Source organism: Phocoena phocoena, chromosome 11 (genome assembly GCF_963924675.1).
Source record: "Phocoena phocoena chromosome 11, mPhoPho1.1, whole genome shotgun sequence".
NCBI lineage: Eukaryota > Metazoa > Chordata > Mammalia > Artiodactyla > Phocoenidae > Phocoena > Phocoena phocoena.
This window is the reverse complement of record NC_089229.1, coordinates 6386097-6401231: the sequence shown is the minus strand read 5'-3', so window position 1 is coordinate 6401231 and position 15135 is coordinate 6386097. Positions and strand designations below refer to the sequence as shown.

The 15135-nt window shown below is 48.5% G+C and overlaps 1 protein-coding gene across 2 annotated transcripts in view; it reads right to left on the bottom strand.

The window, feature by feature from the left end:
- The window catches only part of ARFGAP3 (ADP ribosylation factor GTPase activating protein 3), a 53535-nt gene extending 38982 nt beyond the window's left edge, over window positions 1-14553 (bottom strand). Inside the window, exons 1-3 of one of the 2 annotated variants that reach the window (XM_065888326.1) lie at window positions 14391-14553; window positions 7542-7660; window positions 1298-1370 (exon numbers count right to left, since the gene is read on the bottom strand). In XM_065888326.1, the coding sequence (XP_065744398.1) occupies window positions 1298-1370; window positions 7542-7660; window positions 14391-14459 (261 nt within the window). In that variant the 5' untranslated portion in view covers window positions 14460-14553. The remainder of the gene's footprint in view (window positions 1-1297; window positions 1371-7541; window positions 7661-14390) is intronic. The other variant, XM_065888325.1, reaches the window with a different exon arrangement.
- Between the last annotated feature and the right edge of the window lie 582 nt (window positions 14554-15135).

The following is a 15135-nucleotide window of genomic DNA, read 5'->3' as shown; positions in this document are numbered from 1 at the left end:
GCCTAGGAAGGTTTAGTAACAAGGACAGATACTATCAAACCCACAGTATTAAGTTGAGGAACAAGTTTGCGGACATAATGAAAATGGGTATGGGTTTCTAATAACATGCTTGAAATACTTAAGGCACGCATTCTCAACAGGGGCAAAAATGGTTTCCTGGAAAGTGGAAAAAAAAAATCTTAGTTATTACAATGGTTTGTAGCCTTCCAAAGATCACCCTTACCTGACAAAATCATATTCCTTAGTATTTAATTTCTCTCAGTAGGGAAAACTAAATCCAACTTAGATTTAAAATAAGTTCATCTATTAATTCAATTTTCCTGCTTAAGGAACAATAATGAAAAACCTGAGATACGCTGGTCCAGGGGAGTCTGGGTATTCTGAAGACTACTATTTTAGATTTACTGTTTTAATTTTAAATATTTAATTGATGCTAGACATAATTTTTATTTGAAATGTAGACAAATTTGATTTCCAATACTTTGCATGTTTAATGGTATGTCTAAGGGAATTCTATTTACTCAACCTATATCATTTTGGCATACCATTATAAAAACACGATGGTATTTTATATAAAGGATGATTTTGCTGGCTAGATTTATAAGGCTGACAGTTTAGCGTTTTAGAAATCAGATATACTGAATTTGTAAATGAAGTTTAAAATGTGTGAGGATCCTTAACTAGATTTGTAAATGGGGTTAAGGAAATTTGCTCTTTTAAAATTATAAATTAATTGAACACTTAAAAAGTTATTTTTTAACACAGAAATTACTAAGTTTATAGATTGATACATGATACTTATAAACTGTAATTGAAGATTTGGAAAACAGGTTCTTTAATCTGTAGATTTAATAAATTAAATAAAATTCAGGTAAAAGAAGCTAGAAGCATTCCATCTGAGTACAAAAGTCACCCTCAGATACTAAAGAACTGTATTATCACAAAGAAGTCTCCCAATTCCTCTATGCCATCACTTCCTGGTTTAATTTTCTTCAAATCACTTATCACCACCTTTTACTTTGTTTATTTACTGCTTTACTTGCTCTCTGTCTCTGCCTGTAAGGGCGGGGTCTCATCTGTCTTGTTCATCACTGTATCCTAGCCCAGAGCTTCGTGTTTATTAGGTTTTGAATAGATTTCTGGATAAACAAGCGAGCTGGGTCGTCCAGCTCCTAAGCCCATGTCTTCGCGAGGTCCGACAGGGCCTCCCAAACTCTTACATGGAAACGTTAAACTTCTTCACTAGTGCAACACATATTTATACAAGAAGAAAACGACAAGTCTGAAATGAACTTACTGCATTAGCATTTCCTCCAACTTGCATGCATCGCAATTGAAACCAAGACCAGTTAGAATCCAACTCTGTAGATCTAAATGGAGAAAATATTCTTAAATGTTAATACTGTTCTTCCCCGTAATCAAGCCACTAAACTTCTGAGGATAAGCCTTCCTCGATCTTCCAGATCCTGAAGAATCCTAAGTTTGTGTTAACAGTGACACATGCTTCCAGGGTGCTAGGGCTCCAGGGTGCACACTAGCTGGTACAAGCCACTCCTGGCCCCTCTCACCCTTCCTAGAAGCCACGCCTCCAAAAAATAGACGTACTGTTTGGATTTTTTTCAGGTTGGCTATCGATTTGCCCAGTGTGACCCCTAACAGGAGCCTGGAGGGTGCTCACAGTCTTACCATCAAGTAGAAGGGAGTCTCAACATCACTCAACATCACCACCACCAGGGAGCGGAGAAAACTCAGGTTTTAATGCTGCTGAAGTGAAAACGGCAAGGGCCTCCTATCCCCCACCAACACCTTATGCCCTACTTATCTATAATCTAAGATCAAATCAGAGCAAGAAAAAGGCAATAATTGTAGTCCCTTACAAAAATAATTCACCAAGTGATCACCGTAAAGCAAGATATGACTGTGCGACAATATTAGAAATCTTTCTATTGAATCCACAGACATGAGCAAAAGGCAAGGCTAACCCATATTCAACACTAGATTGTCCCACACTAACTGGAAAGGAATGTGGACATTTTAAAATGGGTATAGGTTGGGCTTCCCTGGTGGCGCAGTGGTTGAGAGTCCGCCTGCCGATGCAGGGGACACGGGTTCGTGCCCCGGTCCGGGAAGATGCCACATGCCGCAGAGCGGCTGGGCCCGTGAGCCATGGCCGCTGAGCCTGCGCGTCCGGAGCCTGTGCTCCGCGACGGGAGAGGCCACAGCAGCAAGAGGCCCACGTACCGCAAAAAAAAAAAAAAAAAAAAATCTCTTTTTAGAATTTGCTTACCAAGCGAGGTGACTAAGTTACGTATCTTGCTCTGAAATCCTTTCCCTGAAAGATCTTGCTTAGTTACCACATTTCCAAGTTGAGTTAGGCACCAGCCCCACCCCCCTTGGTCACAGGGTGGCAGCTCACAGCACAGTCTCTGGAGGCAGCCTGAAAGTGCAAATCTCAACTCTGCCATTACGGGTTGTACGGCCTTGGAGAAATTACTTAACCTCTCTGCACCTTACTTTCCTCATCTGTAAAGTAGGGATAATTACAGTATTATCCATTTTGCTCTCACAGAAATTAAATAAGCTAATATCTGAAAGGTGCCTGCCTCACGGTAAACACCACATGGCTAAAATTCTCATCAACACCACCATTATCATCATCGTGGTGACGCCGCCACACTGTTAGAAGCGGCAAGCTCCAGAGGACAGGATGTCCCACATTTTTCTCTCAACTCCTAGCACAGGAACATAATAGGTACCTGAATGTGGGCCGACTTTAAACATTTTTTTTTTTTTTTTTTTTTTGCGGTACGCAGGCCTCTCACCGTTGTGGCCTCTCCCGTTGCGGAGCACAGGCTCCAGACGCGCAGGCCCAGCGGCCATGGCTCACGGGCCCAGCCGCTCTGCGGCATGTGGGATCCTCCCAGACCAGGGAACGAACCCGCATTCCCAGCATCGGCAGGCGGACTCTCAACCACTGCGCCACCAGGGAAGCCCCAACATTTTTAAAAGTCCTAAAATTGAGGATATGCATACTCAAATTTGCTAATCTGCCTTACATTTTTTAAATTAATTTTTACTGGAATATAGTTTCTTTACAATGCTGTGTTAGTTCCTACTGTACAGTAAAGTGAATCAGCTATTTGTATACATATATCACCTTTTTAAAAAAATTTTATTTATTTATTTATTTATTTTTGACTGCGTTGGGTCTTCGTTGCTGCATGGGGGCTTTCTCTAGTCGTGGTGAGCAGGGCTACTCTTCGTTGCAGTGCGTGGGCTTCTCACTGCCATGGCTTCTCTTGTTGCGGAGCACGGGCTCTAGGCGCGCAGGCTTCAGTAGTTGTGGTTCGTGGGCTCAGTAGTTGTGGCACACGGGCTTACTTGCTCCGTGGAATGTGGGCTCTTCCCGGACCAGGGCTCGAACCCGTGTCCCCTGCATTGGCAGGCGGATTCTTAACCATTGCGCCACCAGGGAAGTCCCCGTGTGTCTTTCTGAATTATGGTTTTCTCTGGGTATATGCTCAGCAGTGGGATTGTTGGGTCACATGTTAATTCTATTTTTAGTTGTTTTTTTTTTTTTTTTTTTTTTTTTGGTGGTACGCAGGCCTCTCACTGTTGCTAGGGAGCATTGGTGCATTGGTATTTATTTAAAATAAATAAATAAATTAAATAAATAAATTTATTAAAAAAATACAAAACGAAAATAACAAGCTGGGCTCTGGCCACATGCCAGGATTCATGTGAGTTCATTTGCTCACCCCTCCCAAAGCCCTAAGATGAGTATAAGCCTTCTCATCTCTACTTTTTAAGGGAAGGAAACTGAGACACAGAGAGGTAAGGAACATGCTCACCTTACCAACAGCGAGGGATGGCAACGGGATTCAGACCCCCAGCAGCCAAGCTGCAGCATCCGCACACCTAGCACTGCCTTGTGACTCTCTGGGGTGCCTACTGCACCCAGGCTCACATCAGCCTTCCCTTCCCACGTGTACCCCGCAAGGGCCTCAGGAGTATAAAGTTTAAGGTCCCAGACTGGCCCTCCCAAGGTCACATAGATCTTCCCCTTTGAATCTTATCTCTCCTCATTTTCCTATGCATATAAAAACTAGCTACTAAACAGTTCACTTTTTCCCACCTCTATATCTTCTCGTAAATTCTGAGTGCGGCCCTCCTTTTTCCCTACCTTGTCTCCGTTATCAAAATCTCACCAGACCTTTGAAGTTCACTGCAAATGTGACCTCCTCCTTTACACTTTGCCTAATTTTCCAACCAGAAGTAGACACCATGCTCTGCTTCTATCAATGTTCTTTATAGTTTATCTTCTTATTTAAGTTGTATTTGTACCCCCAGCCCACCAACAGTGATCCAAGGGTGAGACCCCCTGCACTTGTCACAGCTCATGACATACTTAATGGTGAACTTGAGAATAAACAGAGCCAGAGAGAGGAGCACTGGGACACTCAGTGTCACAGGCACTGGGCGAAGAGCTCCGAGGCCTGTGGGGTGGGAAGAGGCCAGACAATTAGGTCCACTCTGCAGTCAGCTCCCAGTGCAGCTTGCCATTTCCGCAGATGCCTAACCTACCTTTTCCTTTTTGCTTGGCAAAAGCCGTAGTCTAAAAATTTTTTTCCCTTTGTAAACTCGTTGACTTGAAATTCTACTTAAAAACAAAACAAAACAAAACAAAACCTCCGGAGTTCCCTGGTGGAGCAGGGGTTGAGAGTCTGCCTGCCAATGCAGGGGACACAGGTTCGAGCCCTGGTCCGGGAAGATCCCACATGCCGCGGAGCAACTAAGCCCCTGTGCCACAACTACTGAGCCCGTGTGCCACAACTACTGAAGCGCCTAGAGCCCATGTTCTGCAACAAGAGAAGCCACCGCAATGAGAAGCCCGCGCACCGCAATGAAGAGCGGCCCCCGTTCACCGCAGCTAGAGAAAGACCACGTGCAGCAACGAAGACCCAACGCAGCCAAAAATAAATAAATTAATTTAAAAAACCCCATAAAACTAAAAAAACACAAAATCTCCTTTAAAATAAACATTCCACCCATGCCAAACTGTTAATATGTTCATGCCTGTGAAATGGGACTCTGTGTGTGTGCGCACGTGTGTGTGCAGCCAGCTAGCACGGGGAGAGGAAGGAGAGGGAAGGGGGTTCTAGAGCAGGGACTTTCACTTCCTACTTTATATACTCTGGGACTGTTTGGATTTTTTTCCCAGTGAACTAATGTTTGTAAATTTTTTTTTTTTTTTTTGCGGTACGCGGGCCTCTCACTGCTGTGGCCTCTCCCGCTGCGGAGCACAGGCTCCGGACGCGCAGGCTCAGCGGCCATGGCTCACGGGCCCAGCCGCTCCGCGGCCTGTGGGATCCTCCCAGACCGGGGCACAAACCCGTGTCCCCTGCATCGGCAGGCGGACTCTCAACCACTGCGCCACCAGGGAAGCCCTGTAAATTTTTTAGTCAATAAAAAATGTTTAAAGAGCAGCCCTCTGCCTCATGAAAAGAAAATCCTTAGTACCCTCATCATCCTTGACTTTCTCTTGCCCAAATCCTAGACTGTTGCCCTTGGGTTATATGTACAGTGATTTTTTTTTAAAAACAGTTGTTCTTGAATCATTTATAAGCATCATGATTCATACAGTTATATTTATCTAACTTTTAAAAGGGTAGTGATTAAACCTGCAACATCCCAAACAGGCCCTGCTGTCCAGCCTCATCAGGCTTTCAGGCAGCCCTTCCCTCAGCTGGGGAACACGTCAGAAAACCACCTGATTTCCTGGAATGGTTTAAGCTGGTGTTGTGCTGCAGTGGTGAGGAAAAGGGAGGGCCAGGTTCCGATGGGCGGGACCTCGCAGAGAGGAAGAGGGAAAGAGCGCAGTGAGAGAGAAAGGAAGGCAACACACTACGCGTAGCCTCAGTCTAGGCATCGCGACCTCTGGACAGAGTGGGTCACCACGTACTAACTGGGGACAACTGACCTGGGGGAAAAAGTACATGAAGAATAAACCCGCCCTGGCAACCAAATCCCTCCACATTTCAAAAAGAGACAAGGTCAGGACAGTGTATTAAAAATATCCTGGGTCCAGCATCTAAGAAAAAGGAAAAGAAGACAGGAAACTGATAGATATTCTGGAAGTAGTAAGAACCCCCAGGAGAATTCCCTTTTCTAAATCATGGCCTATGGAGTTCTATGGCTATAACATTTAGCCCATTTTGCTCTGATAAATTGATTTCTGAAAAAAAGAACTCAGGAAAGTACATAAAGTTTTTTTCAGTTAATCCATTAAGAAGAAAGTTATGGGGACTTCCCTGGTGGTACAGTGGTTAAGAATCTGCCTCCCAATGCAGGGGACACGGGTTCGAGCCCCGGTCCGGGAAGATCCCACATGCCGCGGAGCAACTAAGCCTGTGCGCCACAACTACTGAGCCTGCGCTCTAGAGCCTGTGAACCACAACTACTGAGCCTGTGTGCTGCAATTACTGAAGCCCATGCACCTAGAGCTCGTGCTCCGCAACAAGACAAGCCACTGCAACGAGAAGCCCGCGCACTGCAACGAAGACCCAATGCAGCCAAAAATAAATAAATAAATACGTTTAAAAAAAAAAGAAAGAAAGTTATGTTGTTATTATTACTGTATAGTTTTTGCGCCAGGATACAAAATATCTCATTACAAATTATCATAGATTTTATCCTACAGGAACAAATGCTCTTTATGGTAATCACACTGTAGTATCAGTATTCCTTAAGTCATAATATAAAATAAAACTGCTTGCCATGATTTCAAACAGCCTGCCTGCCTAGCTGGCTCCTTCCCTGGAAAAAGAACTGGCAGGGAAACAGGTGAGCTGACCTGGGGAGGCCAGCCGTACAGAGATCTGAGCCACGACTGCTCAGGGGTGCCCCTGCACTTCCAGCCCCCTACTGGACTGTGGGACTGTGTCCAGAGGGGGCATCTTTCTCTGATGGCCACAAAGGCCCCAGAGAGGCTACTACCAAGAGGTCAGAGCAGAGACAGGAACTAGCCAGAGGGGCCCAGGCAGCCCACGTCTTTCACATTGCAAACATTTGAAACTGCCACTAAAATTCATGCAAAAATCATTCCCTCGGGCTCTGCTATAAGTGTCGTTGGAAGCTGAGCTGCTGCAGCCCTGATCTGACGAGGGTCTCCCGCCACCTGCAGTGACTCTCCACCTGGAGGAGCGACAGAGACCCCTTCCCCCAGGAGGCGGCAGAGCAAGACTCCTGCGTGCTGCTAATTATCAGAGACAAGAAAGGAAAAGGAGATGCTGCCTCAAGCCTTCTGTTCTGACTGTGGCTTCAACACTGCTTCCTCTCACACCAAGCTCTACAGCACAGCGACCAAGTAGGAAAGAATTCATTTTCCGAGTTTACTCAATTACACAAGATTTAAATCTCCCTGACTCATAACCAACCTCTCATTTTACTTGACGTCAAAGCAAACACAAAGGAGAAGGGGAGAGAGACCCACGTAGCGAGGTAATCACTCCCACCCGCAGCGAGGAGAGTCCCCCTTTTACCGAATAAAGCTCAGGTGAACACCGAGCGACCGGTGTGACCCCGAGCAGTCGATGCACAGCAGCACCCCGTACGTGATGCTGGCCCAGCTGGGATTCTTGGCACCGCAGTCAAAACACACCTGAAAGAAAATTTCAAAATTCAGTTACTCATCGATTCTTATTAGCCAAATGAGCCATCCTATAGGACAATACAGGATTTGGCTTCAAAGCTGCTTAATCTTTACACTTTAAACTGATTATCAGAGGGAATTCCCTGGCAGTCCAGTGGTTAGGACTCAGCATTTTCACTGCCAGAGCCCAGGTTCAATCCCTGGTGGGGGAACCAAGATCCCACAAGCTGCACAGTACGGCAAAAAAAAAAAAAAAAAAAAAGAATAATAGATAAAACAAACGGGTTATTAGAAAAATACCTCACCTAGATTTTTTTTAAAAACCTCAAATTTCTATTTCTTTTATTATTATAATAATGTTACTGTATTATATAATTATATATCAATAGACTATTAATATAATGCATTAATTATATGTTATATATTTTTGCATATCTATCATAATAGTACATAGTGAAGAGAACTTAGATGTGTTTATTGTCTCACATATGACTCATGACTCATGCATGAAGCATCAACAGGGTTCCTACCACTCACATGAATGAACACTAGACAGGGATGTCCCCTGCTGGAAATGCCCAAGGCCTTACTGTCCCCTGGGCAGTGGCTCTCTACCAAATGTCAGGCGTCTGTGCATATTTCTTCTCTCCCCAACCAGAGGAAGAGAGCTCCCTGGATGCTCCCCTGGATCCTGCCCTCCGGGTACTCACCCCCCCATGTAATCCCCACCCTCGATTTGCCCAGGAGGCCCGTGTGACCAATGATATGGCAGAAGTGCTGCTGCGTCCCTTCCGGGGTGAGGTCATAAAAGACCCTGGGGCTTCCTTTCTCTCTCTCGCTCTTCCCCCAGATCACTGGCTCTGGGGGACGCCAGGTGCCATGTCTTGAGGACACTGGGTCGCCCAGTGGAGAGAGCCACGTGGAGAGGAACTGAGGCCTTTAGTCCAACAGCCAGTGAGGAGCAGAGGCCGGCTGACCACCACGTGAGTGAGCTTGGAGTGGAGGCCCCAGCCTCCCGAGAAGCCCTGAGCCTTCCTTCCTCAGCACTGACTAAAGTCAACATTCTTCACCTGATAACAGGCGCACAAACGTACTTTAGAATACACAGTGCTTGCTGTGGAAATGAATACTTATGAGTAATTAGAGCCAGGACAACAGGACAGTTAAAAATTCCACAAATAATAGACTTGTTTTGAATTGTTTTCCAGAAAAAATAAAACTATATTTTAGCTAACTGAGCCACCCCCAGATTCCCGGCCCTCCGAACCTGCGCGAGACAACTTGTGTTTGTTGTTTTAAGACGCTGAGCTCCGCAACAGAGGCTAATAGAGAGAGCTGTTCCTGCGTGAGATGCCGTGTCCTTCATGACCTCTGCCCCCTCCACTCTGTCCAGGTCACTGTTATAACTCAGACACACAGCTCACGTCCAAGGAGTGGGCCCCCTCCTGCACAGCTCGGAGCTCCTGCAGCGTCGGGGGCCTTTCCCTCACCTTGCCTTCCGCCCGCATCCGCACAGAGCTCGGACGTGGCTAGCGCTCAATGAATGTTTTCTGTGTGTTTTCTCGTCTCCCACAGAGCCTGAAAAATAGTGATCTACCCGTACAAAGCATTCAGGAAATATATGTTAATCAAATGAACAACTTATAAAACTTATTACCAGCTCAAAAATTAGCACCAGCCCCCTCAACACTGAAGTCAAACATTCTTCATCTGATAACAGGACACAAAAGTACTTTAAAATACACAGCGCTTGTCATGGAATTAATATTTGTAATTAATTAACATCAGCACAACAGAGTGGTAAAAATTCCACGAATATGCTTCCCTGGTGGCGCAGTGGTTGAGAGTCCGCCTGCCAATGCAGGGGACACGGGTTCGTGCCCCCGTCTGGGAGGATCCCACATGCCGCGGAGCGGCTGGGCCCATGAGCCATGGCCGCTGAGCCTGCGTGTCCGGAGCCTGTGCTCCGCAGCGGGAGAGGCCACAACAGTGAGAGGCCCGCGTATTGCAAAAAAAAAATTCCACAAATAGGAGGTTTTTTAAAAGCCCCCATCTTTTAGGTATGCTTTATAGGCAGAGCCACCTATGTGAAGGTTGTCTCAACTAAAACCATCAAGAAAGATCTGGGGACTTCCCTGGCAGTCCAGTGGTTAAGACACCACGCTTCCAATGCAGCGGGGAGCGGTTCAAACCCTGGTCAGGGAACTAAGATCCCACATACCATGCAGTGTGGCCAAAAAAAAAGGAAAGCAAGCTCTGGATTCTGGCCTTTTGAGGGCAATACAAGCGTGAAAACACGCGTGGATTTTCCAAAGCCCCTCATGGTGACAGGTTCACAATAAGCAGGCAGGAGTAGAGGGCTGACAGCTGACACGAGAGGCACCAGGCATTCACTCCAGTGTTTACTGACTGCCTGCTACGTGCCAGGCACTGTGGCAGAGGCTGAGGTATTAAGAAGTGGATGGCGGCACTGACTCCACAAATGCTTGCTGAGTCTCCCCATCTCCCCCTACCCCCCCACCGGACAGGCCACTGAAGTGGGAGTAAAGGACACGGAAATGAAGATGCCCTGTGGTAACAGCCATGAGAGTAAGGAATGCCCACCCCTGGGATGCCAAACAGTGGGCCCGACTCTGCCAAAGGTGCCGCCCCTCTGCAAGAGGCCACTGTGATCCCTCACTCACTTAGCTAACAGCTGTCACTATCAGTACGCCCCCGGCACACACAGAGTGCACGTACAAAAGTGGCCTGGGAAGAGTCAGCCCGCGTGGAGCCCACAGTCTAGCAGTCCCAGCGGGCAAGACAACTAGTTATAATGTTGAACCTTAGTAAGCAAGGACAGGATGCAAAAAGTTTTCTAGACAGGGCCCAAGTGGCATGTGGGATGTCAAGAATAGAGTCTAAAAGGGCAGAAGGGGCAAAAGCCTGTGCAGGAAATGGCCCTGTGCAGGGACACAACCCAGAGGTTGGGCGCACACAGCCCAGAGCAGGCAAGTCTGAGAATCACTCCCAAGGTGGTCGCAAGGCTGGTTACGAAAAGACAGCAGCGGGGCTTCTAACAAGCGGCCTCAGAATCCTCCTGACCCACCAACTAAGATGAGGAATTGCAGGCCTCTCGCCTTCCGAGATGGCCCGCACTCTTGTCTGGAGTGTGTTTCTCCCAAGGCCGTTCTCGCCTTTTGAGACAGACCACGTTCGGTCTACAGAATACGTATCTCTCTAAATAAATCCATTTCTGGACTCCCCTGGTAGTGCAGTGGTTAAGAATCCATTCCACAATGCAGGAGACACGGGTTCGAGCCCTGGTCCGGGAAGATCCCACATTGCCGTGGAGCAACTAAGCCCGTGTGCCACAGCTACTGAGCCTGCGTGCTAGAGCCCGCGAGCCGCAACTACTGAGCCCACGTGCCACAACTACTGAAGCCCGCGTGCCTAGAGCCCGTGCTCCGCAACAAGAGAAGCCACCGCAATGGGAAGCCCATGCACCACTCGCCACAACTAGAGAAAACCTGCACGCAGCAAAGGAAGGCCCAAGGCAGCCAAAAATAAATAATCCTTCTTTCTCCTGAAAAAAAAAAAAACAGATGAGGAATTGCAGAATGCAGCTCTGTGAGAGCTGGGGCCTTGTTCACCTGAGCTGAGCGCTGAGCACTGAGCCCGGCACAAAGCAGGCACCAAATGCAAATACAGGTGGTGGAAGAGCTCACGAGCCGAGACTGGGCCCTGTGGGATCTGAGGTCAGAGGGCAGTTCGAAATCCAAGTCTGGCTCTCTGTTGGAGCAGGGACTCCATTTTGTTTTGATGGGCAATCCTAAACCAAAGTGGAGATATGGTCTTCTAAGCAGAGTATCAGTTCTTATGGTGATGAAAAGTAGTTTTGGACGAACAATTTGTTTTGCTACATGGTCAGAATAATTGCTATAGAAATCACAGCTAATATTGAGTGTTTGTTCCATGTCAGGCACTGCTGCTGGCCAACAGAATCTTGATAACAACCCTATAAGAAGGTACTGTTCTTATGCCCATCTGGGCCAGCTTCTGGGCCTGTGTGTGATTGACGCAGTCACACAGGACACTGCACACAGAAGCGCCCATGGGTGGTTAATGGTCTGCTGTCTCATCTTGAAATTCTTAGTACTTTTGAAACAAGGGCCCTGCATGTTCACTTTGCACATTTCAAGTTCCCTGCAGAGTATACAGCGCCAGTTTTCATCCCCGTGTTAGAGAAAACTAAGGAAACGTGAAGTTAAGTGTCATAGCTAAGACGTGGTATCACAGAGACTGGACCCCGGGCAGTCTGCCCCGGAGCGCACTCGTCACCCCTTCACTACGCCGCCTCTTACCCCGCCAGGCAGCCCTTTATCTGTCCTCCAGGCACTAGATAGACCATCTGCTTCCCGAAGGCAGGAGCAGTACATCCTCAGTGCTCTGCGGTGCCCGGCACGCTGCAGGTGCCTGACTGGTATTTGCTGAATGAATACTTGCTAAATAACTCAAACAATCAATATAACACTAGGGAAGAGCAGAGACAAGGGAGGATTTCACAAGCTAGAAGACTGACCCTCTGAGTTAAAACCTTTGATCCAGAGTAGAGATCCATCATACATGAGAGGGAGAATTGGACACCACATTCTAAAAGGAAACTGAGGTGTTTTTCTTTAAGTACTTTCCTGTCTTGTGTGTCTTAGAGCTCTTTTTAACCATCTCATTTTAAAAATGCTTATTAACTCTTCCACATCATTAAAACTAGTTTTCATCTTTGCTTAGGTAATGGTTTCTTATTAACAATCAAATAAAAAGTCTTAATCAAGAAATGTAACACAGGGCTTCCCTGGTGGCGCAGTGGTTGAGAGTCCGCCTGCCGATGCAGGGGACACGGGTTTGTGCCCCGGTCCGGGAAGATCCCACATGCCGCGGAGCGGCTGGGCCCGTGAGCCATGGCCGCTGAGCCTGCGTGTCCGGAGCCTGTGCTCCGCAGCGGGAGAGGCCACAACAGTGAGAGGCCCGCGTATTGCAAAGAAAGAAAGAAAAAAAAAAGAAATGTAGCACAAGACTGTGGAACACTACCAGAAAATATTCTTGCTCGATGCTTTTATGAATCCTACTACAGAATATAAAATTTTCTACAAGTGTGTTGTTCATAATTAAAATAACAACAACAAATTGCTGACATGTATTGAGGGCCAGTATATACAGGAACTGCTCTAAGTGCTTTTCTTGGATTTCCTCATTTAATCCTCACAATAACTCTCTGAATTAGACCTAGTTCATGCCTCATTTTCAGATGAGGAAAATAAGGTACAAAGTAGTCAAGTAACCTGCCCAAGGTGACAGGAAGTCCCAGGGTCTGGATAACAATTTACAAGCAAGCCCACACATGTTCCTCAAAAGTGTTCTTGGTATAAAGACACTGACTTCTTATTTAAAAGGGACATCTTTTGATGAATTCAGTCAAAGAGAATATATGTTGGGTTTCTGAGATAAAGCAGACCAAAAAATGTATAGTTTCTACACTGCTAACTGCAGATCCTAATCTGGTCTAGTTTACATCAACCCCTCTTTATAAACAGATTAACCTAAATTTGAAAATCAAGAAAATACCAAAGAAATCGGCACTGAAGAATTCCTGGAAACTCTTTCCCCTCCTGACTTTCCTACGTTCATCAGATATCACCTCCTATAAACTGTTTCCTTGCTCACTTCTCTTAGGCTGTAAAAACATGGGCTCCCCTCCACCTAGACCTAAAACAAAGACATCTAAGTTTTGTAAAACTCTGGGACTTTCTTTCTATGCCATCACGTCATGGCACACAGAGTCCATGCTGACACGACGGCCCTTTGCACTGTCCAGGTTCCACTCTGACCTGTGATCCTCAGCAGAGGGTGTCACTTTAGCCCGATGTGTCACCGCATCTCCAGCCAGTAGCGAAAAGTTGTAAGAGTCATGGGTGGGGGGAAGGGACAGTCTCTGGAGATGAAAAAAAAAAAAGGAAAATCCCCATCTCCAAAGAGAGAGACAAAAGGGAAGGAAGGGTAAGGGGTCTGTGGTGGGCTTTCTTAGCAAGAGACAAGAGTGCGAAGCCACTTAGCAGTGATCACTTAGCAGCTTTATCAGACAGGGAAACTGAGGCTGCCACCAGAGGACACAGCTTCCCTGAGGAGCTTCAGAGGTGAGCTCGGAGGCAGGGAGGGGGCGAGCCGAGCTTCCCCAAGCGCCCAGCGCTACCAGCTGGAGTTTCTGGCCCGGCGCATGCTTCCCGGCTGGGTCATAGATGGCCTGTGGTCTCCGCCCCCAGTCGCAGGAGCCGCGGGTACGCCCCCTAGCCCTCCCTCGGGCCCCCGAGCTCGCCCCCCGCTCTCTCAGGAACTCGTGTCCACTCCGCCCCCACCAAAAGCCGCCTCCGACCCCCGTAAGTTCCCCGGCCCGGTGTTAGGAGCCCACAAGTGTCCGCCCCCGGAACCCCCAGATGCTCTCGCCTCCCGCCCCCAGGACTCCCAGGTGCCCGCCCTGCCTCGGACCCTGGGGTGCGCCCCCTACCCCGCCCCTCCCTTGCTGAAGCTGCGGGGCGGCGCACAGTCCGGACCCAGGCGAGGCCCAGCCGCTGCGGCCGCACAGTGCGACGTGTCACAGGCCGGGCCGGCTCCTCCTCCCGCGGCCGCGGCCACTGGCGCCGCAGGGGCCTCCCGCAGGGTCCGGCAGGGATGCCAAGCAAGCCTGAACACGCCCGGCGGCCGTTACCTTGTTGGTGGGCACCAACCGGAGGCGCCTGAAGATGGTCAGGATATCCTGCTTGCTGGGGTCCCCCATGGTCACCAAAGAAACGAGGCACAGCTGGCCCCGCCAACCGGGAAGGGCAGAGCAGAAGCGGTTGCCGCCTCCAGGAGGTAGACGATGGCCGAAGGGCGGGGCTGCCCGTGAAGATCAGACCGGGCCTCTCGATGTCCCCGCCCACTGCCGGAGCGCACGCGCCACTCTCCCCAGTGGCCCTCGCTTAACAGTGCCACTGGCTCCGCCCACTCAGGCCCCGCCCCGGTTCCTACGCAGGAGGCTCGCGCGCTTCCTCCAGGTCTCCGCCGGGCCTCCACTCCCGGCAGTGCGTGGCGAAGCTCGGTCCGGGTCAGGTTTGTACCTGCGCGCACGGCTGGTCGAGCCACCGACGCTTCGGCTGACGGACTGCTTCCTCGGCCAAGGTCCTCTCACCTCCTCCCCGTGAGAGCGGCAGAACCTGTCACTCCAAGTGGCAAAGGAGGAAACTTGCGGGGCAAGGGCCTCCCCGCCGGCTCCCCACACCCGAGGACTCAGTCCAGGCGCCGGATTTTCGCTAGTCGCCTGAGCCCTGGTGGGAGGCGTCCTATGGCGAAAAGGATCAGTTTGGGTTATGTCAGTGAGAGTCAGCAGTTCTCCTGAGGCAAAAGGCGTTCAGTCAAATCTGATGAATATAGACAAGAAAAGCAGCTGGCCCTTTTCTACCCTTCGGCTGACA